This window comes from Lepus europaeus, chromosome 2 (assembly GCF_033115175.1).
Source record: "Lepus europaeus isolate LE1 chromosome 2, mLepTim1.pri, whole genome shotgun sequence".
NCBI classification, from domain to species: Eukaryota; Metazoa; Chordata; class Mammalia; order Lagomorpha; family Leporidae; genus Lepus; species Lepus europaeus.
Genome location: NC_084828.1, coordinates 100,563,723 through 100,589,960, shown reverse-complemented (window position 1 = coordinate 100,589,960; position 26,238 = coordinate 100,563,723). Strand labels below are relative to the sequence as shown.

General features: G+C 42.5%; 1 protein-coding gene and 1 pseudogene across 2 annotated transcripts in view; both read left to right on the top strand.

Moving 5' to 3' along the window:
* The first annotated feature begins 200 nt into the window (after positions 1 to 200).
* LOC133752986 (small nucleolar RNA SNORA51) lies at positions 201 to 343 on the top strand (annotated as a pseudogene).
* Positions 344 to 3,519: 3,176 nt separating this feature from the next.
* Positions 3,520 to 26,238, top strand: part of MFN1 (mitofusin 1) — a 46,009-nt gene continuing 23,290 nt past the window's right edge. The window contains exons 1-7 of one of the 2 annotated variants that reach the window (XM_062211451.1): positions 3,520 to 3,619; positions 4,686 to 4,804; positions 9,560 to 9,695; positions 13,117 to 13,279; positions 16,867 to 16,991; positions 19,253 to 19,361; positions 22,908 to 23,015. In XM_062211451.1, coding sequence (XP_062067435.1) covers positions 4,693 to 4,804; positions 9,560 to 9,695; positions 13,117 to 13,279; positions 16,867 to 16,991; positions 19,253 to 19,361; positions 22,908 to 23,015 — 753 coding nt within the window. In that variant the 5' untranslated portion in view covers positions 3,520 to 3,619; positions 4,686 to 4,692. Of the gene's footprint in view, positions 3,620 to 3,758; positions 3,959 to 4,685; positions 4,805 to 9,559; positions 9,696 to 13,116; positions 13,280 to 16,866; positions 16,992 to 19,252; positions 19,362 to 22,907; positions 23,016 to 26,238 lie in introns of those variants that run through there. The other variant, XM_062211448.1, reaches the window with a different exon arrangement.

Here is a 26,238-nt window from a genome sequence, read left to right as displayed (position 1 = left end):
AATTTCTGTTGTTTGTAAGCCACCAATCTATGGAACCGTATTTTAGTACCTAAGCTAAAACACAATGTATATTCTTTCTTTAGTCTTCTCTCTATTCTCTATACCTTTAAAATAAGTTAATTCCTTTATGTTATATAGCACACCACTTGCTTTTATGCTCTATAAATATTTTATGTATAAGTGCCTTAACAGTGGGTTGGGGCCTCCTGTTGTTTACCACAGGCTGAGTTCTTACACTGACTGTATAGAGGACTGTAAAGAGGAGGAAGAGCTGGCCCTCCCCATGTACACCTCAGCTAAGGCCTTGTCGTGCCTGGGCTGTATTCTGAGTGGGGGGACAAGGAGTTGAAAAAAATGAAAGAAAAAAAAAAGTGGGTTGGCTAGGGTGAATTTTAAAATTTCACATGTGCCTATTTTAGATTTTAATCAGTACATCATGACACAGATCTTCAATAATTGTTTTACATTTACAAAATTATGGCATTCCTGATGGCATTGATCCAATTCATTGGTGAGCAATGAAAATGCTGAAGTAGAAGGATCTAACCTTAAATGAAATAGTGTTAAGTCTGGGTGGGTCCTCAATGATCTAGTGCATTTATAAAGTGCACACAGGACATATGAAAATTTTATATGGGATATAGTTTTTATTTCCATGGTTGTAAAATAAAACCATGTAAAATTCAACTAGCATGCCATGAGTATTTTAGTTTAGGATGAAACTGCTATGGATTGAACAGGATTTGGCTCCCTAAACTCATGCAGACATTTAAACAATGAAGTTTTATGTTAATGATGAATGGATTAGTTAGTTGTTGATAGATACTTGATTTAACTAAGATAGGGCCTGTGGGAAGTGATTGGACTGGGTTACATTGATAGGGTGGAGCCTTGATTCAATCATGATAACATAGGGAGAGGCTGCAGAGGGTATGTGAAGACTACTTTGGGCTTCCTGGCTCACTATGTGATCACCCTTCTGTCATCCTCTGGCCTCATCAGATGCCAAATAGCTTCTAGATGGAAAATAATGGCCCCAGTGCCATGATGTAGCAGGTAAAGCTGCTGAGTGCAGTGCCTGCATCCCATATGGGCGCCAGTTCAAGTCCTGGCTGCTCCACTTCCAATCTGGCTCTCTGCTATGGCCTGGGAAAGCAATGGAAGATGGCCTAAGTCTTTGGGCTCATGCACCTTGTGGGAAACCTGGAAGAAGCTCCTGGTTCCTGGCTTCAGATAGGTGCAGCTCCGGCTATTGCAGCCATCTGGGGAAAGAACCAGTGGATGGAAGACCTCTCTCTCTCTCTCTGCCTCTGCCTCTCTTTGACTCTGAAACTCGGCCTTTCAAATAAGTAAATACATCTTTAAAAAAAAAAAAAAGTGGAGCAGCTGTACTTGAACCAGTGCCCATATGGGATACCAATGTTGCAGGAGGTAGCTTTATTGCTACCCAACAACGCTGATCCCCACCCACTTAATTTTCACAAGTTACAATATAGGTATTATTAGTATTTAATATTTATTTTACTAGAAAGTCACAGTTTCACATAGAGAGGAGAGGCAGAGAGAGGAAAAGAGAGGTTCTTCCATCCACTGGTTCACTCCACAATTGGCTGCAACAGCCAGAGCTGTGCCAATCCAAAGCCAGGAGCCAGGAGCTTCTTCTGGGTCTCCCACGTGGGTACAGGGGGCCAAGGACTTGGGCCATCTTCTACTGCTTTCCCAGGCCATAGCAGAGAGCTGGATGGGAAATGGAGCAGCCAGGACTCGAACCGGCACCCATATGGGATGCCGGCACTACAGGTAGTGCCTTATCCACTACACCACAGTGCTGGTCCCCAGTATTCGATTTTATAGATGATCCTGAGGCAAAACAGATGGAGTGGCTTCATCTGGGAAAAACATGACACTTGGAAGCTCTGGAAAGAAATCCCTAGGACAGGGGGCTATTGAGGCACAGAAGGTCAAGCCACTGCCTGCAACGTTGGCATCTCATGAGTGCCAGTTCAAGTTACAGCTGCTGCACTTCTGATCCAGATCCAGCTCCTTGCCAATGTGCCTGGGAAAGCAGTGGAAGATGGCCTGAGTCCTTGGGCCCCTGCCACTCAAATGGATGGAGCTCCAGGCTCCTGGCTTTGGCCTGGCCCAGCCCTGGTCATTGCAGCCATTTGGGGAGTGAAGCAGTGGATGGAAGATCTCTCTCTCCCTTCCGCTTTACAACTCTGCCTCTCAAATAAATAAATAAATAAAAGTAAAAATATTTTAATATCTACTTTTTAAAGATTATTTAAAAAAAGATTGAGAGTTACAGAGAGGCAGAGGCAAACACAGTGAGAGAGCAAGAGTGTATATGTGAGAGAGTGGTCTTCCATTTGCTGGTTCACTCCCCAAATGGCCACAATTGCTGGTGGTGGGCCGATCCGAAGCCAGGAGCCAGGAGCTTCTTCGGGGTCTCCTATGTGGGTACAGGGGCCCAAACACTTGGACTATCTTCTGCAGTTTTCCCAGGCCATAGCAGAGAGCAGGATCAGAAGTGCAGTAGCCAGGACTCAGACCAGCGCCCATATGGGATGCTGGCACTGCAGGCAGCAGCTTTGCCAGTCCCAAATCTCTTAGTATTTAAAAAAAGAGAGAGAGAAAAGACATCCCAGAATATTTTCTTGAGCCTTGAATAGCAGCAGCACTTTGATAGGGTTGTGAGAAACAGTCTGGGTTTGTGATGCTGACCCCAGATTTGCAGTTTAAGGGTAGCTTAACTACAAAGTTTAAGGATAGTAGCCAGGGCCAGCATTGTGGCACAGCAGGTAAAGCGGTTGCCTGCCGTGCTGGCATCCCATATGGGAGCAGGTTCAAGTTCCAGCTGCTCCAATTTCAATCCAGCTCTCTGCTATGGCCTGGGAAAGCTGCAGAAGATGGCCCATGCCTTTGGGCTTCTGCATCCATGTGGGAGATCTGGAAGGAGCTCCTGGCTCCTGGCTTCAGCTTGGCCCAGTCCCAGTTGTTGCAGCCATTTGGGGAGTTAACCAGCAGATGGAGGAGCTCTCTGTCTCTCCCTTTCTCTCTCTGTAGCTGTGCCTTTCAAATAAATAACTTTAAATTAAAAAAATAAATAAAAACAGTAACCAAGGACACACCAAGTTTCAGGTCTGACGTGTAAAGTAATTAAACACACACATACAGGGTGAGAGGTACCCCAGAGAGGCAATCACACAAAAACAGATGTCCCTTTTGTCTCACGGCCTCCTAACCCTACCTCACTCTACCTCCTCCCTAAGGCAGCCGTGGCAGTCAGCTACGCCTAAGATGGACAGAGCTTTAGGGAACTTCCAAGTGAGATGGGAGGAGGAAAGGAAGTTGCAGGGTGGAACGAACCACTACCCTCCCAAGAGCGTCCCTGCCCATAACAAGTTTTGCCTCTGCCCTCAAGAGAAATGGCGCCGGCATAGACGCGTTTCCGTTCACGGAACCAAACCGAATAGGAGAGGACCAGGGACCGGAAGTGACCGCCCTTTTGCCACTCCTCCTGCCTCCAGTTAGCTTATATCCTCTTTGGGGAGGATGAGGCAACCCGAGAGCTTGGATCGAGCTGTGGTTGCTGAGTGACAGTCGGAGTTGGAACAGTGTGAGTGTCAGCTGCTTCGACCGCTGGCCGGCTCGCGACTCTCGGGGTGACCTTCGAGCGGCCAGGGACAGGGGGCGGGGAGCCGTGAGCGGAGCGCTCTGTGACGAGACGCCGCCGCCGCCGCCGTCCTGCTGGACGGGAGCGAGCGAACCGGATGGCCAGCGGGGCCGGCGGGCGGCTCAGGCCCGCGGAGCCCACGATGCTGGAGCCCGGGGCTGGTGGTGAGGGCGGCGGGCCGGGGCGGGCCGGCGCGCGTGGGGCGGTGGCGGGGTCTGGCCCCGAACCTTGCGGGCGAGGCTCCCGCGGCCGTGTGTATGGCGTGGAAGGCCGCTGCCCAAGGTAGGTGTTCACACCGGCCGAACCGGGTCGTTGCCCACACCCTGCTTAGCCCGCGCTTATCCCTTCGCGCCGTCCTTTCTTGACCCTCTTGGCAAGATCTGCCTTTTTTAAGAGCCACATTCCACACGGACCAGGATTAGACTGGGGCGTACTCGTTTGTCCTTGGTGTGTGTGTTTCTGAGAAGCGGCCAGGGGCAGAAAAACTTCAGCATTCACCCAAGTGTTTGGTTCTGCGGCTGGAAGCGTAAGCCTTGTCTCCGGCTTTGTTGTGATGAAAATTTCTTTCCAAACGTTAGTTTTACTTTGTGATCTTGGATTCTGGGTCTTCCCTCTGCGTATCTCTTTCCACCCTCACAGAGCTCCAGGTTGAGAAACTTAGTTATTGTTTGCGAACTTCGCTTCTTGGTAGCTCAGTTCCCTGAAGTACTTAAAAGTCACTGGGAGTCACAACTTCAACCACAATTAGTTTCATATTCACCAGAGGGAAATTAAGTAGAAATTTGGGCTAACAAATTTCATTTATTTTAGTGAAGTGGCTTCGAGAAGTAGTCTTTAATTGCCCGACTAAAACATTTCTCCCCCAAAAACAACTACCTAAATATATTTTGGCAGTTTAATTGCCTAATTTATTCCATTTGGGAGTTAATGACCTAGACGGTGTTACTCATTTACATGTAATTATCACTCAGTGTAATGTGTGCTTTTCTAACTTTGTTTCTCCCTTTAGGAGCATAATGGCAGAAACTATATCTCCACTGAAACATTTTGTGCTGGCTAAGAAGGCAATCACTACAATCTTCGACCAGTTACTGGAGTTTGTTACTGAAGGGTCACGTTTTGTTGAAGGTTGGTTCTTAAGTTCTTAAAATGACTACTAGTGAAAATACATAAAGGTACTTAATTCTTTGAACTGTAGCTATTGAGTGCACACAGATATAGGGCACTATGGTGAACAGTATGAGGGATACCAGAATGAGGAAAACCCATTTCTGCCCTGCAAGAGACGAAGATTAAATGTGATTAATCACAACTAAGAAATAAATGCTTCTAAATAAAGTACTGTTTTAGCATTTTATTAGTAATTCATTAACTCCTCATGTCATCACTAAGCAGATTGTAATCATACTCACTTGAAAGATGAAAAAAAACAGGATGAGGAAAAAGTAAAGCAGGTTACCCAAGATTATACAACTAGAAAATGCTCAGATGAAAACTCAGGCAGCCTGCAGTTAGCCATTATATTTGTCTCTCCAGCATAGCTAAGCCAAGACCTCAGAACTATCTTTCAAATGAGGCTGAGTTGCAGAGGGAAAAGGGCAAAAAGGAATTATCATAAATTGAGTGTAACTGTTGAAACAGCAACAATGGGCAACAGTGGTGAGGAATGTCTTCCCAATGGTGAGGAAAGTCTCCCTAGGAAATGTTATTTTAGGTTTGTTTTTTTTTTTTTTTAGATTTATTTTGTTTGGAAGTCAGAGTGACAGAGAGGTGCCCATATGTGTCTGGCATTGCAGGCGATGGCTTAACCTGCTGTGCCACAATACTTTCCCTGTAGATAACTCTTGAAATTGTGAGTCCAGCAAGTATACAATGAAAAGGGAAGGATTCAGGAAAATTCTCAAGTGACAATGAGGAAATATTTGGTAGGTTGGTAGAAAAAGACTTTTTTAAAAAAATTTATTTATTTATTTGAAAGGCAGAATGACAGAGTGAGATCTTCCATCTGCTGGTTCACTCCCCAAATGGTCACAATAGCTGGGACTGGACCATGTACGGGTCAGGCTGCTGAAATGTCTCCTGGGTTTCCCGTGTGGGTGCCAGGGGCACAAGTACTTGGCCCATCTTCTGCTGCTTTCCCAGGCATATTAGTCCTTAAGTTGGATCAGAAGTGTAACAGCTGGGACTTGAACTAGTTCCTTACCCACTGTGTCACATTGCTCAGAATCAAACTTTTGTTTCCTTGTTCTTCCTAACCCTTCTATTGCTAGATTTGAATTCCTGTAAAGCTGGGATTTGCCTGGTTGTGTCCCTAGCACCAAACTTGACACAATTCCAGATTTTGTTGCTGAATGAGAAAGAAAGTACTGGTAGAATTTTTGAATTTCTACTTTGGAAAGAATTTGAACTAACACATAACATTTACAAAATTTTGTTAAAAAAAAATTGATGGGGGTGCAGCACTGCTGCATAGTGGGTAAAGCCACTGCCTGTTCCTGTTCTGGCTGCTCCACTTCCAATCCAGCTCCTTGCTAATACGCCTGGGAAAGCACCAGAAGGTGGCCCAAGTGCTTGGGCCCCTGCACCCATGTGGGAGACCTGGAAGAAGCTCCGGGCTTCAGACTGGTACAGCTTGGCCGTTGCCAAGTGGAGTGAACCAGCTGATGGAAGATTTCTCTTTGTCTCTTCCTCTCTTTCGCTGTAACTCTGCCTTTCAAGTAAAATTAATATTTAAAAAAAATTGGTAGGGAATGAAGATGAAGTTAAATGTAATATCTTCTGTGTATTAAATAAGCACTGTGCTAGGAGTTAGTGAAATGGCAAATTTGATTTTACTGGTTCTAAAACATTAGAAAAATGTGAAAGAGACAAAGCAGATAAGAAGAATATAGAAAAGCAAAAATAAAATGAAAAACAAAAGTGAGTAATGACTTTCAAGACAAGTTTCTCTTATTCACCAAATTGTTGGTAACCTATTAATGCACTAGAAAAAATGTAAAATGAGCTGGGGGCTTCCTCTGGGTCTCCCATGTGGATACAAGGGCCCAAGCAGTGGGGCTATCTTCCAGTGTTTTCCCAGGCCATAAGCAGAGAGCTGGATTGGAAGTGGAGCAGCCAGCACACAGACTGGCACCCATATGGGATGCCAGCACCATAGGCGGAGGCTTAACCTGCTAGCCACAATGCAGGGCCCAAATTTTAAGTGGCAGTGTTTGTCTCTAATTAGGGCCATTGAGATAGCCAATGAACCTCCACCCCTTTACTTTCAAAAGAAGCGATAAGTTGAAGGACATTTGCTATAGAGGCTGCTTGCTTGAGACATATAAGATGCCTAGTTATAGTCCAGGCTCTGCTCCCAATTCCAACTTCCTATTAAGGTGTACTCTGGGAGGCAGCAGGTGAGGTCTCAAGTAGTTGAGTCCCTGCCACCCACATGGGAGACCCTAGATTGAATTTCTAGCTCCTGGCTTTGGCCTGACCCAGCCTTGGATGTTGCAGGTATTTGGAGAATGTACCTGTGAAAGAGAACTCACTCTACCTTTCAAATAAATGTTAAATAAACAAAGGAGTGATAAGAAAGTGAATGTCAGATTATCTTCTGTTGCTGAAATATAAACAAAACTGAAAGATTCTTCCACTTTTTAAGTTTGGACTCTTTAAGCCACCTCTGTTTTTGGAGCTTGGGGCTAGAGTGGGTGGTTATCCTAAGCCTAACAGGAGAAGGAAACAACCATAATTCTCCTATTGTCTGGTAAATGTACTATTTCTTTCCAGTGCTGTGGGAAGCAGACATGTGATAAAAGTAGCAAGGTCTTCTCCTAGCTTGGAGACCTTGAAGCATATCTTAATTCTAAGGGGCTGCTATTAAAATTCCACAGTATCAAGCAGCCAGTTTCTTAGCATGTGGGCCAGGGTGGAACAATAATAGCTGGATATTAGGATCTTATTTCCTTTTTTCATAAAAGCATTTTTTGTCTCAGGTGGAAAGTTTGTATTTTTTTAGAAGTTGATAAATTTCCTTTTGAGGTGGGTATTTTGTGCAGTTAGATATTGCTGGGGACCCAACTCCTCTGCACCTGATCCAGTTTCCTGCTGATCTACACCGTGGGAGGCCATAGGTGATGACTCAAGTAGTTGGGTTCCTGTCACCCGTGTGTCAGACCTGGATTCAGTTCTGGCTAATGTGGGCCTTTGGGGAATTAGCCAACAGATGGAAGATTGTTTTCGTGTCTCTGTCTCTTCGCCTTTCAAATAAAATGAAAATAAATTGTTTAAAGATTCATTTATTCATTATTTATTTGAAAGTCAGAGTTGCACACAGAGAGAAGGAGAGGTAAAGGTAAAGAGAGAGAGGTCTTCCATCCACATGTTCACTTTCCAGTTGGCTGCAACAGCCAGAGCTGCACTGATCCGAAGCCAGGAATTTCTCCTAGTCTCTCACATGGGTACAGGGGCACAAGGACTTGGGACATCTTCTACTGCTTTCCCAGGGCATAATAGGGAGCTGGATCAGAAGTGGAACAGCCAGGACTCGAATTGTCTCTCATAAGGGATGCAGGCACTGCAGGTGGCGGCTTTTTTACCCACTACACCACAGTGCCAGCCCCAAAAATAATTTTTTAATTTTTAAAGTGTTGAGAAACACTAGCTTGAAAAAACAAATTCTTTTTTGACTAGGGCCTTACAATTTTCAGTATTTTTGAAATTCTTCAGGGTGGGATTTTTATGAATCACTGCCATAGGGCATTTATGTTTTACCAAATATTCAGATGCTATGGGTATATTTTTTTCCTAAAAAATTATTAAATTATTTGAAGTGGAGAGGGTAAGAGAAAAACAGAGATCTCTGGTATCTAATTTATTCCCCAAATGGCCTCAATATCTGGGGCTGGTTCAGGCTGAAGCCAGGAGTCCAGAGATCCATTCAGGTCTCCCACGTCGGTGATAGGGACCTAAGCACTTCGACCATCTGCTGCTACTTTCCCAAGCACATTAGCAGGGAGCTGGATCTGAAGCAGAGCAGTCAGGACTCAAACTGGTGCTCCATATGGGATGCCAGCATTGCAGGCAGCAGCTTAGTTTGCTGCACCACAATGCCGGCCCTGTTATGGGCATTTTAATTTTTATTTCATTTTTTAAAAAAGGTTTATACTTATGTATTTTTTTTTGACAGGCAGAGTTAGAGAGAGAGAGAGAAAGGTCTTCGGTTGGTTCACCTCCCAAATGGCCACTACGGCCGGCGCACTGTGTCAGTCTGAAGCCAGGAGCCAGGTGCTTCCTCCTGGTCTCTCATGAGGGTGCAGGGCCCAAGCACTCGGGCCATCCTTGACTGCCCTCCCGGGCCACAGCAGAGAGCTAGACTGGAAGAGGAGCAGAATCTGGCGCCCCAACCAGGACTAGAACCTGGGGTGCCGGCACTGCAGATGGAGGATTAGTCAAGTGAGCTGCGGTGCCGGCATATACTTATGTATTTTAAATATTATTTATTTGACAGAGTTACAGAGAGAGATATCTTCCATCTACTGGTTCATTCCTCCAAATGGCTGCAATAGTGAGAGCTAGGTGAGGCTGAAGCCAGCAGCCAGGATCTTCATTCTGGTTCTGATACATGAGTTGCAGGGGCCCAAATGTTTGAGCCATCTTCTGCTTTCTTCCCAGGTGCATTAACAGGAAGCTAGATCCAAAACAGAGTAGCGGAGACTTGAATCAGCACTCCCATATGGAATGCCAGTGTAACAAGTGGTGGCCTAACCTGTAGTGCTATAGTGCCAGTCCCTGCCATTTTTATTTTAGAACAAAGCCAATATATATAATCTTAAATATCTTGTAATTAACTTATTATAAATTGATACCACTTTTTCTAATACCATTTCAATTTTTCAGCAACATATAAGAATCCAGAACTTGATCGAATAGCCACTGAGGATGATCTGGTTGAAATACAGGGTTACAAAAGCAAGCTTTCCGTCATCGGTGAGGTGCTATCCCGGAGACACATGAAAGTGGCATTTTTTGGCAGGTAATGCTGTATTATTTCTTCTAAGGTTAGTTTGCAGAAGTCATATCCCCAGCTGTGTGTCTGGTGTTTCAGCAACTTACATCTTCCCTTTTCCTTCCATAACAGTTTCTACCTGTGTTGGATATTAAAGTTGTTAGTATATAAAATATTTTGTTTATTTTAGCTCCTGGGTTTAAGTGAAGTTTTGTGAAGGTCACCATATATTTTTTTAAAATTTTAAAGCAACATTTTTATTTTATTCTGACTGTTACTATACTAAATCAACTGCAGGGAAACCTATGTGAGTTTGCTATTAATTTGTACATGGGAAGTCCCACAGTGGAAGTGTCCCTTTGTTTCCAGATGTAGAATGTCATAGACATGCCAGCCTCTGTGCTTTCAGATTGCTCAGATTTTCTCCTACAAAGTTTCACCTTTTGAGAATTTACTTCTAAGAATTGGCTCTTGGCTAGTTATAAGAATAGAAATATAGGTAATTAATAAACATAATTTGTGAATTTTTAAAGTTTACACTGAGTACTAGTTATGCCTCCTGGAAGAATTCTGAATCCTTTATGTTGAGGTAGGATGTGTCATATGTCAGTGTTAACTGTCCAGAATGATAGAATGATCTGTGCCAGTCTACTCATTTTTTTAATCATCATTTGCTAACTCCATGTGTGCTATATGGTCTGTTAAATACTAGGGGTATAAACACAAATGACTGGGCCTGTAGTTGGTGACTCAAATATCCTGAGTCATTTACTAAACTAAACTCAGCCCTTCTAAGCTGTTTCCCATCTTAGAGCTTTTGCACTTGCAGTTTCTATACCTTAGAATTTTTTTTTTTTTCAAGATTTATTTATTTGAAAGGCAGAATGTCAGAGACAGAGAGGTCTTCCATCCACTGGTTCACTCCCCAGATGGCCGCAACAGCCAGAGCTGGGCTGATCCGAAGCCAGGAGCCAGGAGCTTCTTTCCCGGTCTCCCATATAGGTACAGGGGCCCAAGGACTTGGACAGTTTTCTGCTTCCATAAGCCATAGCAGAGAGCTGGATCAGAAGTGGAGCAGCCAGGACTCGAACTGGCACACATATGGGGCTGGCACTGCAGGTGGTGGTTCTACTCACTACACCACATTGCTGGCCCCCTCAGAATTCTTTTTGCCTTGTCTGGCTCCTTCTCACTCTTCAGATCTTCTCCTCAATGTTACTACCTCAACAGTAGTCACTGACCACTATCTAAAGTATTCCTTCTCAGTTATTCTCTCTTAAAGCACAGTTTGTGTCCTTCAAAACTTTTCACAGAACTATTATACTGTTTATGTTTTCATTGTCTGCTTCTTTCATTTGATTATTCTAGAGCCATTCATAGAACCTGAAGAGCCTCCACCTCAGATTGGGGTGGAGTAGGAGTAGAAAGAGGCCTCCTGGAGAGCTGATAGCTCAGCTGCCCCACCTGAGAAGGAGAAATAGCTGTGGAAGGTCCCTTCCCCATCCTACAGTGGCTTAACTCTGCATTCTCTACATTGGTGTAAAACCAATATATATTTATCAGAAATTGTACCTCCAATTCTGAATTTTGGTTTTTCCTTTGCTAGCAGTCTGTGATACTGTACTCTCATGCAGCGGCAGTGAGCTGCAGCTCCCAATCAGCTGTGTGATCACAGGGTTGAACAGCTGATACTCAACAGTGTTGCTAACCTGTGATGTTGGTAGGACAGTTGGATTAAATATATTTTCAATTTAGGATGGCTTTCTCAGGATTTAATTCCATCTTGAATTGAGAGGCATCCTGTATTAGTTTTGGTTGTGAAAAAGATCCAAAAGCCTATTCCTTGCAAAGAGCCACAAATAGAAAGGGAAAGACCATGAGGTGTTTGTAGAACTGTAATTGATGACAGGAGCCAGATTTTGAGGGACCCTGTTTATCATGGAAGGAATTCTGCATTCTTTTATTTTGAAAAATGGTGATGAAAGGATTGTGTGTTACAATTATGATTTATTTATTTGAAAGAGGGAGGGCCAAGGTCAGCCTTGTGGCTTAGTGGATTAAACCACTGCCTGTGCTCTCAGCATCCCATATAGGTCCCATTTCATATCCCAGGTGCTCCACATCTGATCCAGCTCCCTGCTAATGGCGTGGGAAAACAGTGGAAGATGGCCCGAGTGCTTGGGCCCTTGCACCCATGTAGGAAACTCAGATGAAGCTCTTGGGGCCTTGCCCCGCCCCAGCTGTTGTTTGGGGGGGTGAACCAACAGATGGAAGCCCTCTCTCTCTGTTTTTCAAATAAATAAATAAATTTTAAAAAGAAAAAAAAAAAAAAAAAAAAACAAGGGCAGAGAGAGAGACCTTCAGTCCCTTGGCTCACTACTCAGTTGCACACACACTTGATCTTAGCCAAAAGGCCGAGGAGCGATTCACTCCTCAGTTGGATACAGCAGCCAGGACTGAGCCAGGCCAAAGCCAGGATCCTGGAACTCCATCCTCATTTCCCACATGGATGGCAGGGGCCCAGTCATTTGGGCCATAATCCGCTGCTTTCACAGCCTCATTAATGGAAAGCTGGATGGGAGGTGTAGCTAGAACCAGTCCTCTGATATGGGATGTTGGCATTGGAAGCTCTGGCTTAACCCACTGGACCACCACACCTGTCCCTGGGGTAGGGACTTGGGCCATCCTCCACTGCACTCCCTGGCCACAGCAGAGAGCTGGCCTGGAAGAGGGGCAACCAGGACAGAATCCGGTGCCCTGACCGGGACTAGAATCCGGTGTGCCAGCACTGCAAGGTGGAGGATTAGCCTGTTGAGCCGCGGTGCCGGCCATGGATCATTTGTTATACCATCATAGTAAGCCTTTTGCTTCATTGCAAACACAGCATCTTATCTTTATGGTATATGACTCACCTTTTCCCAGGGAGCCATCTTGCCTTAATCATCTCAACATTGACTTTTATTGCCATTATGACGTCTTTAAAGACACCTATGAGCTCCCTTAAAATTAATCCTTCCAGTCCTTGCAGGGAAGCCTGCTGTAGCAGTCTTGATCCTCTAGAGTGGCTTCAGTCTCCCTACCCTGTATCAGAATTATCTGGGGAGTCCACTAATGATGCAGATTCCTCAGGTGAATCTACAGATGACTCTAGAGACTAGAAGAGAGATGCTGAGTGATAATACTAAAATTTTAGACACTCTGCCTTTCCAAAACATTTTCAAAAAACCAACAACCTTTCTATTCTACTCATAATCAACACAAAATACTTCTGTATTCTCCCCACACACACCAAGCAATTGATATTTGGGTAAGTCAGGTTATCAACCTTTTCATTAAAAATGCAATCTGGTGAAATTTTTAACAAAATTAGAAATTTGAAAAAGTTGGCCTTAGACCTTTTGAAAACAATTTTTTACCCTTGTTTTTCCTGATTTTGCTTATTCTTCAGGACAAGCAGTGGGAAGAGCTCTGTTATCAATGCAATGTTGTGGGATAAAGTTCTCCCTAGTGGAATTGGACATACAACCAACTGCTTCCTGAGTGTTGAAGGAACTGATGGAGATAAAGCTTATCTTATGACAGAAGGATCAGATGAAAAAAAGAGTGTGAAGGTATAATAGTTAACCTTTAGCCATAGAATGTCCTTGAAATAACGTCCTTAATTTGTTTTTTTATTAGATGTCTATATTATTAGAGAAATGGAATAGCTATTTCTATTTGTAACTTTCAAAGCCATTGTGAATATTTTAAGATCTTAAAGTGTTTTGCTTCAGAGCTAAATTATTTGAATGAAACCTGTACTTAAAATAAAAGTTTATTAGAATAAAACTTTTTTAAACCTTCCAATGAGAAGAGCACTGTTGGTATATTGTTTCCATTTTATCTAAAATTTGTCTTTTATAAGAAAACTTTGTTGAAAACATTAGTTGATGGAATCTGTTTTGATAGATATGTTTCTAGAAACAGTGTTTTACCTCAGTATTCACTGAAAATATTCATGAATAAATGTTACAGCTTTATTAGATAAGGGCTAATGGTAGTCTCCTACTTTCAAAAATTTCTTAGTTCAGTGCCACTGTACTCCTTCAACCAAAATAAATAAATAGGAGGAACAAAAATTAGGATGTAAGATGTTGATTCTGGAACAAAAGTAGTTGGTAAAGGCACTGTTTCTTATGGTCACTATATCTTTTTTTTTTTTAAATTAATTAATTTATTTGAAATTCAGAGTTAGAGAGAGAAGGAGAAGCAGAGAGAGAGTCTTCCATCCACTGGTTCACTCCCCAATTGACTGCAATAGCCGGAGCTTTTCTGATCTGAAGCTAGGAGCCAGGAGCTTCCTCTGGGTCTCCCATGTAGGTGCAGGGGCCCAAGGACTTGGGCCATCTTCTACTGCTTTCCCAGGCCATAGCACAGAGCTGGATCGGAAGTGGAGCAACTGGGACTCGAACTGGTGCCCATATGGGATGTCGGCACTGCAGGCAACAGCTTTACCCACTATACCACAGTGCCGGCCCCATGGTCACTAATATCTTATGTCAAAATCTCTGCTATGAACACAGAAGTTCAGTATTTGAAGACCCATGCCATTTCAGGGTTTGTTGATGAAGTCATGGGTCTGGTTTTTGTAAATCCATCAGATTAGTTATGAGAAAATACTAGATAATATTTAAGAAAGTGTGTTTCAAACTTTTCCAGGGGTGGTGAATGTCCAGCCTTCAGGCCATAAAAGGTCTATGAAGATCATTAAGTCTGGCATTGCCAAGGTAACCACAGGCAGGACTCAAATCCAGTGAATCGGGCCAGCATTGTGGTGTAGTGATTAAAGTGAGTGCCTGGGACACCGGCATCCCATATTGGCGTCTGTTCATGTCCAGTAGATAATCTTTTTTTCAAAAGATTTATTTGAGAGGTAGAGTTACAGACGGTGAGAGGAAGAGACAGAGAGAAAGGTCTTCCATCCACTGGTTCACTCCCCAAATGGCTGCAAGGGCTGGAGCCGAGAGCCAGGAGCTTCCTGCAGATCTCCCACATGGGTGCAGGGGCCCAAGGACTTGTGCCATCTTCCACTGCTTTCCTAGGCCACAGTGGAGAACTGGATCAGAAGAGGAGCAGCTGGGACTCAAACTGACACCCATATGGATGCCGGCACTGCAGGCAGAGGATTAACCTGTGTCACAGTGCCAGCCCCAGATAATAATCTTTAAAAAAAACATAGGTCTGTTATCAATTTATTAGATTTTAAAAAAAGATTTATTTGAAAGGCAGAGTTACAGACAGACTGGGAGAGACAGAGATAGAAATCTTCCATCCTTTGGTTCACTCCCCAGATGGCTGCAATGGCCAGCACTGGGCCAGGCTGGAACCAGGAGCTTCTCTGGGCCAGGCCAAAGCCAGAAGACTGGAACTCCATGTGGGAGTGTGCCACATGGGTGGCAGGGGCCCAAGCACTTGGGTCATCTTCAGCTGCTTTCCCAGATACATTAGCAGAGAGCTGCTTGGGAAGTAGAGCAGGTGGAACTTGAACCTGTACTTATAAGGGATGCTGGTGTCTCAGGTGACATGTTAATTTGCTGTACCATAACATTGGTCCCTCAGTGCAGGTTTGCAAGCCTATAAAAATGATTACTAAAGCTAGAAAAATACGTCAAAAACCTACTGAACATTATCATCATGAAAATTTACTTCAGCCCTGATCAGGACTATTGTGCCTACTTGAAAACCGATGTTCCCTTTAAAATTTGATGCAGAATCGCCGATGAACCATAGAAGTTGTAGAGGTCTGTGTGCTGATGCCCTTTCCTTGAGTTAGTTACTAACCCCCCTGAATATATTGTATAGTTAATATACACATGAAATGTATTAAATGAATACATTAATTTCAGAAATTAATGTATATCATATGTCATCCTAAGGAAAATAGATATTTTAGGAAATTAGGTGGAAAGAAAAAGCAGTCATTAGTTTCAAGCAGATTTGTGTGACTAGAGAATCACATGTTGAGAAAACCTTTCATTTGGAATTAAGTAAATTGGGGTCAGCGTTGTGGTGGAGTGGATTAAACCACTACCTGCAACCTGTGTATGGATGCTAGTTTGACTCTTTGGCTGTTCTGCTTCTAAACCAGTTTCTGCTAACATGCCTAGGAAAGCAGTGGAAGATGGCCCAAGTGCTTGGGCTTCTGCACTCAAATGTGTGAGACCCAGATGGGAGTTCTGGGCTCCTGGCTTTGGCTTGGCCCAGTCCCTGCTGTTGCAGCCATTTGGGAATGAACTGGCAGATGGAAATCTATCTCTGTTTCTCCCTCTCTCTCTAACTCTGACTTTCAAATAAATAACAAATCTTGGGGCTGGCATTGTGGCATAGCAGGTAAAGCTATCACCTGCAGTGCCGGCATCCCATTTGGGCGCCAGTTCAAGTCCTGGCTGCTCCACTTCCGATCCAGCTCTCTGCTATGGCCTGAGAAAGCAATAGTAGATGGCCCAAATTCCTGGGCCCCTGCACCCATGTGTGAGACTCAGAAGAAGCTCCTGGCTTCAGATCAGTGTAGCTCTGACCATTGCAGCCATTTGGAGAGTGAACCAGTGGATGGAAGTCATCTCTCTCTCTCCCTCCCCCTCTCTCTTTTTTTCTCTTTCTCTGTGTCTCTGTCTTTCAAACAAAATAAATAAATTTTTAAAATCTTAAAATAAGAAAAAAGAAGAGTATGCACTGACATCCTATATTGCCTCCACTTATTCCTATGGGGCTTTTAAATCTATTTAACTTAAACCTATTTCAATAATGACATTTCCTCTAATAATGCTATTTTTCCCTTATTACTCAGCAATATATATTCATTACAGAAGAGCCAGAAATTACAAATAGCCAAAGAGAACAGACTCCAAAACTCACATACTTCACAAAATAAATAGGAATTTTATGAATTGCATAAGATTCCATTGCTAGAGTTGTTGGATATTTATAATATTTCCAACTCTGATTAATTTTGCGGAAAATGAGTATGCTGCTTTAATGGATCTTTTTTTCTATTTGATAATTTAAAAACTTGGGTTTCTCAAGATTGCTCAGGTAGTTTTATTTCAAACTGTTTAAAGTTCTATCTCTTGTACATTCTTTAAAATAATGTACCAAATTGTATTTTAATTTTTATTACATTTTATTACAAGTAGATTTTTTATATTTTTCTTTGCTTTAGACGGTAAATCAACTGGCCCATGCCCTTCATATGGACAAGGACTTGAAAGCTGGCTGTCTTGTACATGTGTTTTGGCCAAAGGCAAAATGTGCCCTCTTGAGAGATGACCTGGTTTTAGTAGACAGGTAAAATTACATGTGAATTGTGGTTTCCCTTGTTAGAAGTTTTTTTAATAGCATGATGCTACTTACTTTAATGCATACTACATAAAAATCTAAGATGTTGTATTGCTGTTCTTTTCTCTTTTGAAATTGTTGGTGTTTGTCTTTTAAATAGTTATATAAAACTGCCAACTATTCATATAATTTAATTACAAGAAATTTTAGAGAGCCATTTTTGAAGTTTCTTTATACTAATTTTGTGTTTTGGATAAGTGACTCAGTATTAGAAATTGTATATTTAGATAACACTAAGCATTTTAAAGTAATTTATACAGAAGTAACTTTAGATAATTTTCTTTTTTAAAAAATGTTTATTTGATAGAGACAGAGAGTACGTGTACATGAGAATCTCAGCCCACCAATTTACTCTTCAAATGTCTGCATAGCTGGGACTGGGTCAGGCTGAAGCTGAGAACTAGGAACTCAATCTAGGTGTCCCAAGTGGCTAGCAGAGACCCAACTACTTGAACCATCAGCTGCTGCCTCCCAGAATGGGCATTAACAGGAAGCTGAATTGGGAGTAGAGCTAGGAGATGCAGGAATCATAACCCTTAGACCAAATGCATGCCCTCATAAATAGGTATTTTTCTTAACCATTAATGAATGAATTCTATTTTTCTAAAAAAATATTTATTTATTTACTTGAAAGAGATGGAGAAGGAGAGGCAAAGAGAGAGAGAGGTCTTCCATCCACTGGTTCACTCCCCAACTGGCCATCATGGCCAGAGCTGCACTGATCCGAAGCCAGGAGCCAGGAGCTTCTTCCGCGTCTCCCACACAGATGCAGGGGCCCAATGACTTGGGCCATCTTCTGCTGCTTTCCCAGGCTATAGCAGAGAGCTGGACTGGAAGTAGAGCAGCCTGGATGAGAACTGGCGCCCAGTTGGGATGCTGGCACTGCAGGCGGTGGCTTAACCTGCTGTGTCAGAGTGCCGGCCCCAAGTGAATGAGTTCTTGAGAAAGTTTCCCCAAATAACTTTGATGGACAATTAATGTACCATTTTGTCTTTTAAGAGTTAATAGAATTGAGGTGGTGTTGTGGCATAGCAGGTAAAGCCACCATTTGTGATACCAGTTTCCCATATGGGTACTTGTTGGTGTCCTGGCTGCTCCACTTCCAGTTCAGCTCCCTGCTAATGGCCTAGGAAAAGCAGTAAGATAGCCTCAAGTGTTTGGGCCCCTGCCACCTGGGTAGGAGACTTGGTTGATGCTCCTGGCTTTGGCCTGGCCCAGCACTGGCTGTTGCAGCCAGCTGGGAGTGAACCAGGAGATGGAAGACCTCTGTCTCTGTTTCTCCCTCTCTATAACTGCCTTCCAAATTAATAGAATGCTTTTGATTACTTTGTGTTTATTATGTTTAAAAATTATTCTGTGGATCCAATGCTTAATTAAGCAATATCATGAACAAGAAATACTTGAGTGATTTTAAAAACTTCTGGTGTGCCATTATGTTCAGTTAAAATTTCAATGTTCTACGGAAACCATTTGTTTTTGATAATAAACTTTCCTTTTAATAGGAAGAGTTTTAAGTAATCAATAGAAATAGCTCGGGTGAGAGAGAAGATGCTTGTAAAATAAAAATATTTGGTTTAAATATATCAATGACTAGTGATTAGTTTATTTCATGGCCATATTGCATCGATGTTAGGATAGACAGTTGGCATATTCTTCACTGCAATTTAGAAAAATAAATTTCTATTCAAATTTGAGAGACAGAGACAGCAGTTGTTGCCTGGTGGTTTGCTCTTCAGTTGCTCATAGTGGCCAGGACCTAGACAGCTTGTAGGCAGGAGCCAGGAATGCAATCCGTGTCTCCTATGTGAGTGACAGGACTTCACTACTATTTTTACAGCTTAAGTGGTGTATTGAATTTATATCTCTCAGAGGGTATTGTATTTTACTATTTGTGTTTATAAGCACTCAAATTTCTGAACTGTAATGGATATGGCTAATGGCACCATTTTTGATTATCTGTTAGTCTAGCTTGTTTTATGTTTCAGTTTTTCAGCCTTTCAAAACAAAGATAAAAAAGATTGAAAATTGATCATATAATCTGTTTTGTCAAAAATCACTGGATTAAAAATTTCCTAGGAGTCATATGAATGACTGGCAGAAATCCTATCCTTCAGGTTTCAAATAATATATAAAAAAATTAAAAATTTCTATAACCCAAGTTTTCTCTCTAAAAATGTCATATAATACAGTTTTTGTTTGACTTCCATTAGCCCAGGCACAGATGTCACTACAGAACTGGATAGCTGGATTGATAAATTTTGCTTAGATGCTGATGTCTTCGTTTTGGTTGCAAACTCTGAATCAACACTAATGAATACGGTAGGATTTAATCATATTATTGTTTGGGTAATAGGAAATTAAGTAGGGTCTTTTAAAAAAAATTCTTATTTGAAGGGAAGAGGGAAACACACACACACACAAAAGAGATCTATTCACTGTTTCCTTCCTCAAATACCGGTGGGTCAGGCTGAAGCTAGAAGCAAGAAACTCAGTGTGAGTTTCCAACAGGTGGGAGAGACCCAAGTACCTGAGTTATCACCTGTTGCACCCAGGGTGCATAATAGCAGGAAGCTGGAATCAGGAGCTGAGTTCTGACTTGAACCCAGGCATTCTGATATGGGATGATGGATTTTTTTATTACCATGGGACTAGAAAGGCCACCTCTGATCTTCTGTAGTGTTTCCTGGGTTTCTATAGCAATCTAAGCTTTAGCTTCTGGTGAATGTTTATGAATTTAAGGTGATAATATATATAATGTTGATATTTGGGTTATTTGCCAGTTTCAGAGAGAATGGGTGCCAGAGTTATTAAGCTGTTAAGTCTACTGAATAAAGTGTTCCCACTCCTTGCCATCTGTCAGATGAGATGTTTAATTTTTTCAGTTTTGTCAACCTTTTCCAGCTTTACCTATATATACCCTAGGTTCCAGCTTACCTGCGTACACTTTAAGCCATTGTCAAACCTAGAACAATTTAGATTTAGTTATTTTTTTTTATTATCAAGTGGGGGGAGAGGGAGAGAGAAAGTATATCTTCCATATCCTGGTTCACCCTTCAAATGGCCACAACAGCCAGTTAGTCCAGGCCTAAGTGAGGAGCCCAGCACTACATCTCTCTCCAATGTAAGCATGAGGGTCCTAAGCCTTGGGCCATCTTCTGCTTTTCCAGGCACATTAGCAGGGAGCTGGATTGAAGTGGAGCAGCCAGGACTCAAACCTGCACTCTCATATAGAATGTAGGCAATGCACATTGTGGTTGCTTTCCCAGCTCCCCCCCCCCCCCCCCTTAAGATTTATTTATTTTGAAAGAGTTACGGAGAGAAGGGGGGAGAGAGAGAGAGAAAAGAAGAGATATCTTCCATATGCTTGTTGACTTCCCAGATGGCCACAGTGTCCAGTGCTGGGCCATGCTGAAGCCAGGAGCCAAGAGCTTTCTTTTGGTTTCCCATATGGGTGGAAGGGGCCCAGACACTTGAGCCACCTTCCACTGCTTTTCCCAGACCATTTGCAAGGAGCTGGATTGCAAATGGAGTAGCCAGGACACAAACTGGCACCCATATGGGATGCAGATAGCGTTATCAGGTGGTGACTTTACCCACTACGCCACAATACCAGCTCTGCATGGTATATTTATTTGAGAGGAAGCGTTAGAGACAGAGGTTTTTTTTTTTGTTTTGTTTTGTTTTTTAAGAGTTTAGGTGTTTAATATTCAAAACTACGATATGATTTTAAAAAATTCTTACTAGCAGCATGGGAACAACCAAATATCCTAACAGCCTAGGTGTTACTAGCAAAACTTGTTTGTCATTATGTTAAAGTTTGGATGGCTCAGTATGTATCACATTGACTAGGCTGCTGCCAACAACATTGATGGTTGTTTAATCTGGTGATAAATGAATAAATGTTGAAAATCTACTTTAGGAGTGGGTATTTTGCTTAGCTGTTAAAAAACTGAGTCCGAGCTTTGGCTTCTGATTCCAGCTTTGTGTTACTGTGTAGGAGGCAGCAGGTAATGACTCAAGAATTTGGGTCTTTGCTGCCCACGTGGGACACCTGGATGAGTTTGTGGCTCCCAGCTTTGACCTAGTCCAGCCCTGACTATTGCAGGCATTTGAGGAGTGAACCAACAGAGTGAACCTCTTTTTTCTCTCTGCCTCAAAGATAATGTCCATGTTAGAATGCCATTCGCATGTTATATATAGAAATTTCTGATACACATTGTCATTTTGGTGCCTATGCTTATGCTGCTCCTTGGACACAACTTATACACCTCCAAATTTTTCACCTTTCAGAATTCCCAGTTGAAAGGAATTTTAAGCCCATCTTTATCACCACTTCTTTATGGAGCTTTTTCCAAAAAGTCAGCTAGATGTGTTGTTGCCTTCCTCTGAATATTCACAGCATTTATTTATAGTGTTTATGGCATACACCTTACTTTGTTGTTCATTACAATGAGTTTTACAAGTCTTACATTATTAGCCTTTTTACAAGTTGTGTTTGAGAGAGCAAGTGAGAATGTGTGTGTGCAAGCATTCACTGGTTCACTTCCTCTTCCTGCAACAGCTGGGACTGGACCAGGCTGAAGCCAAGAGCTGGAAACTCAATCCAGGTTTCCCATATGGGTGGAAGAACCCAGCTATCACTGCGGCTTCCCATGGTTTGCTTAAGTGGGAAGTTGGAAAAAGGTGTCAGAGCTGGGAATTGAACCCAGGCAGAAGAGTGTAGGACACAGGCATCTTAACTGGCCAGGCCAGTTTACCTTTAGGCCATAGGCACATGCACATAAGTTAGCCTCCTTTATTGCAGAGCAATAGAGAGAGGGAGGGAGAGAGATTTTCCATCCACTCATTCATTCCCTAAATGGCTGCAACAGTTGGGTCTGGGCTAGGCTGAAGCCAGGAACCAGGAACTCCATCCTAGTCTTACATGTAGGTAGGCCCAAGCGCTTGAGCTGTCTTCTGCCTTCCGAGGTTCATTAGCAGAAGCTGGATCAGAAGCAGAGCAGCTTTGACTCAAACCAGTGCTCAGATATGAGATGCCTTTGTTGCAAGCAGTGGCTTAACCTACTGCACCAAAATACTGGCTACTATTTTGAGTATTGGCTAGTATTTTGAGGTAGCTTTTCAAGAACAGGGCTACAGGGATCTTCAAAAAGTTTATGGAAAATATTATGAAAAAATTGGGCATGGATTTCAAAACTTTTGCACCAAAATAAACAAACTTTAGTTATATTTTCCATAAGTGTTTAGAAATATCCTTGTGTCATAGTTTTATCTCCTGCATGTAGTAGAGCCTGATGAATATTTGTTAAATTCGATTTTCAAAAAGACTCAATGGTGGCAGGCAGTTTAGCCTAGGGGTTGACACCAATTCCACATTGGAACTTCAATTCGGTACCTGGCTCTGGCTTCTGACACTAGCTAATGCAATCCTTGGGAGGCAGTGGTGATGCTCAGGTAATCTGAGCTCCTGCCACCCATGCAGAAGACTGGATTGTGTTCCTAGCTTCAGGCTGGCCCAATTCCAACTGCTGTGGGCATTTGAGGATTGAACCAGCAGGTGAGAGTTTACACATTCATTCATTCATTCTCTCTCTCTCTCTCTCACACACACACACATATTTAAAAAAATTTTTTTTAAAGAATTATGGTAGGAGTGGGAAAATCTATACTGTAGCCTTCATATGTGCTAATTTTCTCGTCTATGAAAAATTTAATGCTCATAGAGTGCTTTGGGATCCTTTATCAATGGATGTTAATCATGGTTGTCTAAGTGGTTCAGACCTTTAAAATGAGGTGTCAATTCTAAATGTAAATATAAGAGATCTTTTATAAGTGAACTTACTGTGGGGTTTTGTTGTTTTTCAGGAAAAACATTTTTTTCACAAAGTGAACGAACGGCTTTCCAAACCTAATATTTTCATTCTGAATAATCGTTGGGATGCGTCTGCATCAGAGCCAGAATACATGGAAGATGTAAGTTGTTTTTTCTCTAAAGTTTTTTTTTTTTTTTTTTTTAAGATTTATTTATTTGAGAGGTAGATTTACAGAGAGAGGGAGAGACAGAAAGGTCTTCGAACCACTGGTTCACTACCCAAATGGCCATAATGGCCAGAGCTGGGCGATCCAAAGCCAGGAACCAGGAGCTTCGTCTAGGTCTTCAATGTGGGTGTAGCTTGGGCCATCTTTTGCTGCTTTCCCAGGACATAGCAGAGAGCTGGATCAGAAGAGGAGAAGTCGGGAATTGAACCCATGTGGGATGCTGGCACCACAGGCAGTGGCTTAGCCTGCTACGCCAGAGCACCGGCTCCTCCCTTAAGTTTTGAAATGTAGTCATGTTGTCTGAGAAGACAATACACATTATAGAATAGAACTATTCTATTACTTGTAGAAAGAATATTATAGAAAAGCGATGTGAGAGAGACCAACTGAGCTACTTGAGGGAAAATCTAGTTATTTCAGAAATTTAAATTTTGTTTTAATTTTTTGTTGAAATATTCATAACAGAAAGATACATAAACTGTACATGTTCAGCTCAGTGAATTTCACAAATTTAACACTTGTTTCAGGATCTGTGTCAAAAGGCAGAACACTCCCAACTTCAGAATCTACCTTCCTGGTCTTTTCTATCCTCTACCCTCCCATTTAATGAAAACCACCTGTCATAACTCTTTTTTTTTAAAAGATTTTTTTTTTTATTTGAGAGGTAGAGTTACAGACAGTGAGAGGGAGAGACAGAGATAAAGGTCTTACTTCTGTTGGTTCACTCCCCAAATGGCCACAGCTGTGCTGATCCGAAGCCAGGAGCCAGGTGCTTCTTCCCAGTGTCCCATGTGGGTGCAGGGAGGACCATCTTCCACTGCCTTCTCAGGCCACAGCAGAGATTGGAAGTGGAGCAGCTGGGTCTAGAACCAGCGCCCATATTGGATGCCAGTGCTGCAGGGGGGTTATTAACCTACTGCGCCACAACGCCAGCCCCCCTTTTTTGGTGTGTGTGTATTTTATTTGAAAAATAATGGATACAAATAATTATTGTCAGTATAATTGATAGGCTTTGTGTCTCTTTTTTAGAAAACTTTAATAAATATACATTTCAAAAGTACAACTTTTGGATTATAACAGCTTTTCCCCCCATAACTATCCTCTCGCCCACAAACCATCCCATCTCCTATGCCCTCTCTTATCCATTCTTCATTAAGATTCAATTTTTAATTATCCTTATATACAGAAGATCAATTCTATACTAAGTAAAGTTTCAACAGTTTGCAGCCACACAGATACACAAAGCGTAGAGTACTGTTTGAAGACTAGTTTTACTGTTAATTCTCATAGCACAACACATTAAGGACAGAGATCCTACATGGGGAGTAAGTGCACAGTGACTCCTGTTGATTTAACAATTGATTTATGACATCAGTAATCACCCGAGGCTCTTGTCATGAGCTGCCAAGGCTATGGAAGCCTCTTGAGTTCATAAACTCTGACATTATTTAAACAAGGCCATAATCAAAGTGGAAGTTCTCTCCTCCCTTCAGAGAAAGGTACCTCCTTCTTTGATGGCCCATTCTTTCCATTGGGATCTCACTCACAGAGATCTTTCATTTAGGTCATTTTTTGACAGAGTGTCTTGGTTTTCCACGCCTGAAATACTCTCATGGGCTTTTTGGCCAGATCTGAATGCCTTAAGGGCTGATTCTGAGGCCAGAGTGCTGTTTAGGGCATTTGTCATTCTATGAGTCTGCTGTGTATCCCATTTCCCATGTTGGCTCATTCTCACCTTATTAATTCTATCAATTATTATTAGCAGACACTGGCCTTATTTATGTGATCCCTTTGACACTTAATCCTATCATTATGATCAGTCATGAACTTAAACTGATCACTTTAACTAGTAAGATGGTATTGGTACCTTCCAACTTAATGGGATTTCGAGTCCCAAGGCAAGTTTTTAGCTTTACCCTTAGGGGTAAGAATGACTTCTAACAACATAAATTTTTCTGGTATTCAATTTTATGGCATGGAATCAGAGTATCTGCTTTTTTTTTTTTTTTTTTTTTTTTTTTTTTCTGGTTTCTTTGGCTCTATGTTTTGTTGTATACATCCATATTAGGTGAATTTGTAGTACTTTTTTTTTTTGAGATTTATTTATTTGAAAAGCAGAGTCACAGAGGGAAAAACAGAGACCTTCCATCCACTGGTTCACACCCCAAAAGGCTGCAACAGCTGGGGCTGACCAGGCTGAAGCCAGGAGCTTCATCTGGATTGGATTCCACATGGGTGTAGGGGCGCAAGCACTTAGGTCATCCTCTACTGCTTTCTCAGGCCATTAGCAGGGAGCTGAATTGGAAGTGGAGCAGTCAGGACTTGAGCTGATGCCCATATGGGATGCTGGTGTCGCAGTACTGGCTTATCCCACTATGCCAGAATGTCAGCCCCCAGCTGTGCATTTTCATTGCTGTATAGTATTTTATTCTGTGAATATGCTTAAATTGATTTATTCATTCAGCTAGAGATAGGGATTTGGGTAGATTTCCTATATTTAGCTATTTGTATAATGCTGTGTATTTTTTTTTTTTTGTATATGCCTTTCTGTTGTGCATATGTATGGACTTTTTTTGGGTATATAACTGATTTTCATTGTGGTGGTTGGTTGATTATGACCTCTAGGAAATATTCAGCAGTGTCTGAAGATGTTATTTATTGTCACAACTTGGGAGGTGTGCTACTGGCATCTAGTCAGGTAGAGGCTTCAGGTGCTATTACACAACCTTGTAAATCAGCATAGCCCACCAAAGAAAGATTAAGCTGACCCAAACCTCAATAATGCAAATGCCAGTAAACTGAGTGTATCTGTCCATGGGCAGAAGTGCTGCATTACACTTCAAGAATGTCTAATTTTGGCCGGCGCCGTGGCTCAACAGGCTAATCCTCCGCCTTGCGGCGCCGGCACACCGGGTTCTAGTCCCGGTCGGGGCACCGATCCTGTCCCGGTTGCCCCTCTTCCAGGCCAGCTCTCTGCTGTGGCCAGGGAGTGCAGTGGAGGATGGCCCAAGTCCTTGGGCCCTGCACCCCATGGGAGACCGGGAGAAGCACCTGGCTCCTGCCATCGGATCAGCGCGGTGCGCCGGCCGCAGCGCGCTACCGTGGCGGCCATTGGAGGGTGAACCAACGGCAAAGGGAAGACCTTTCTCTCTGTCTC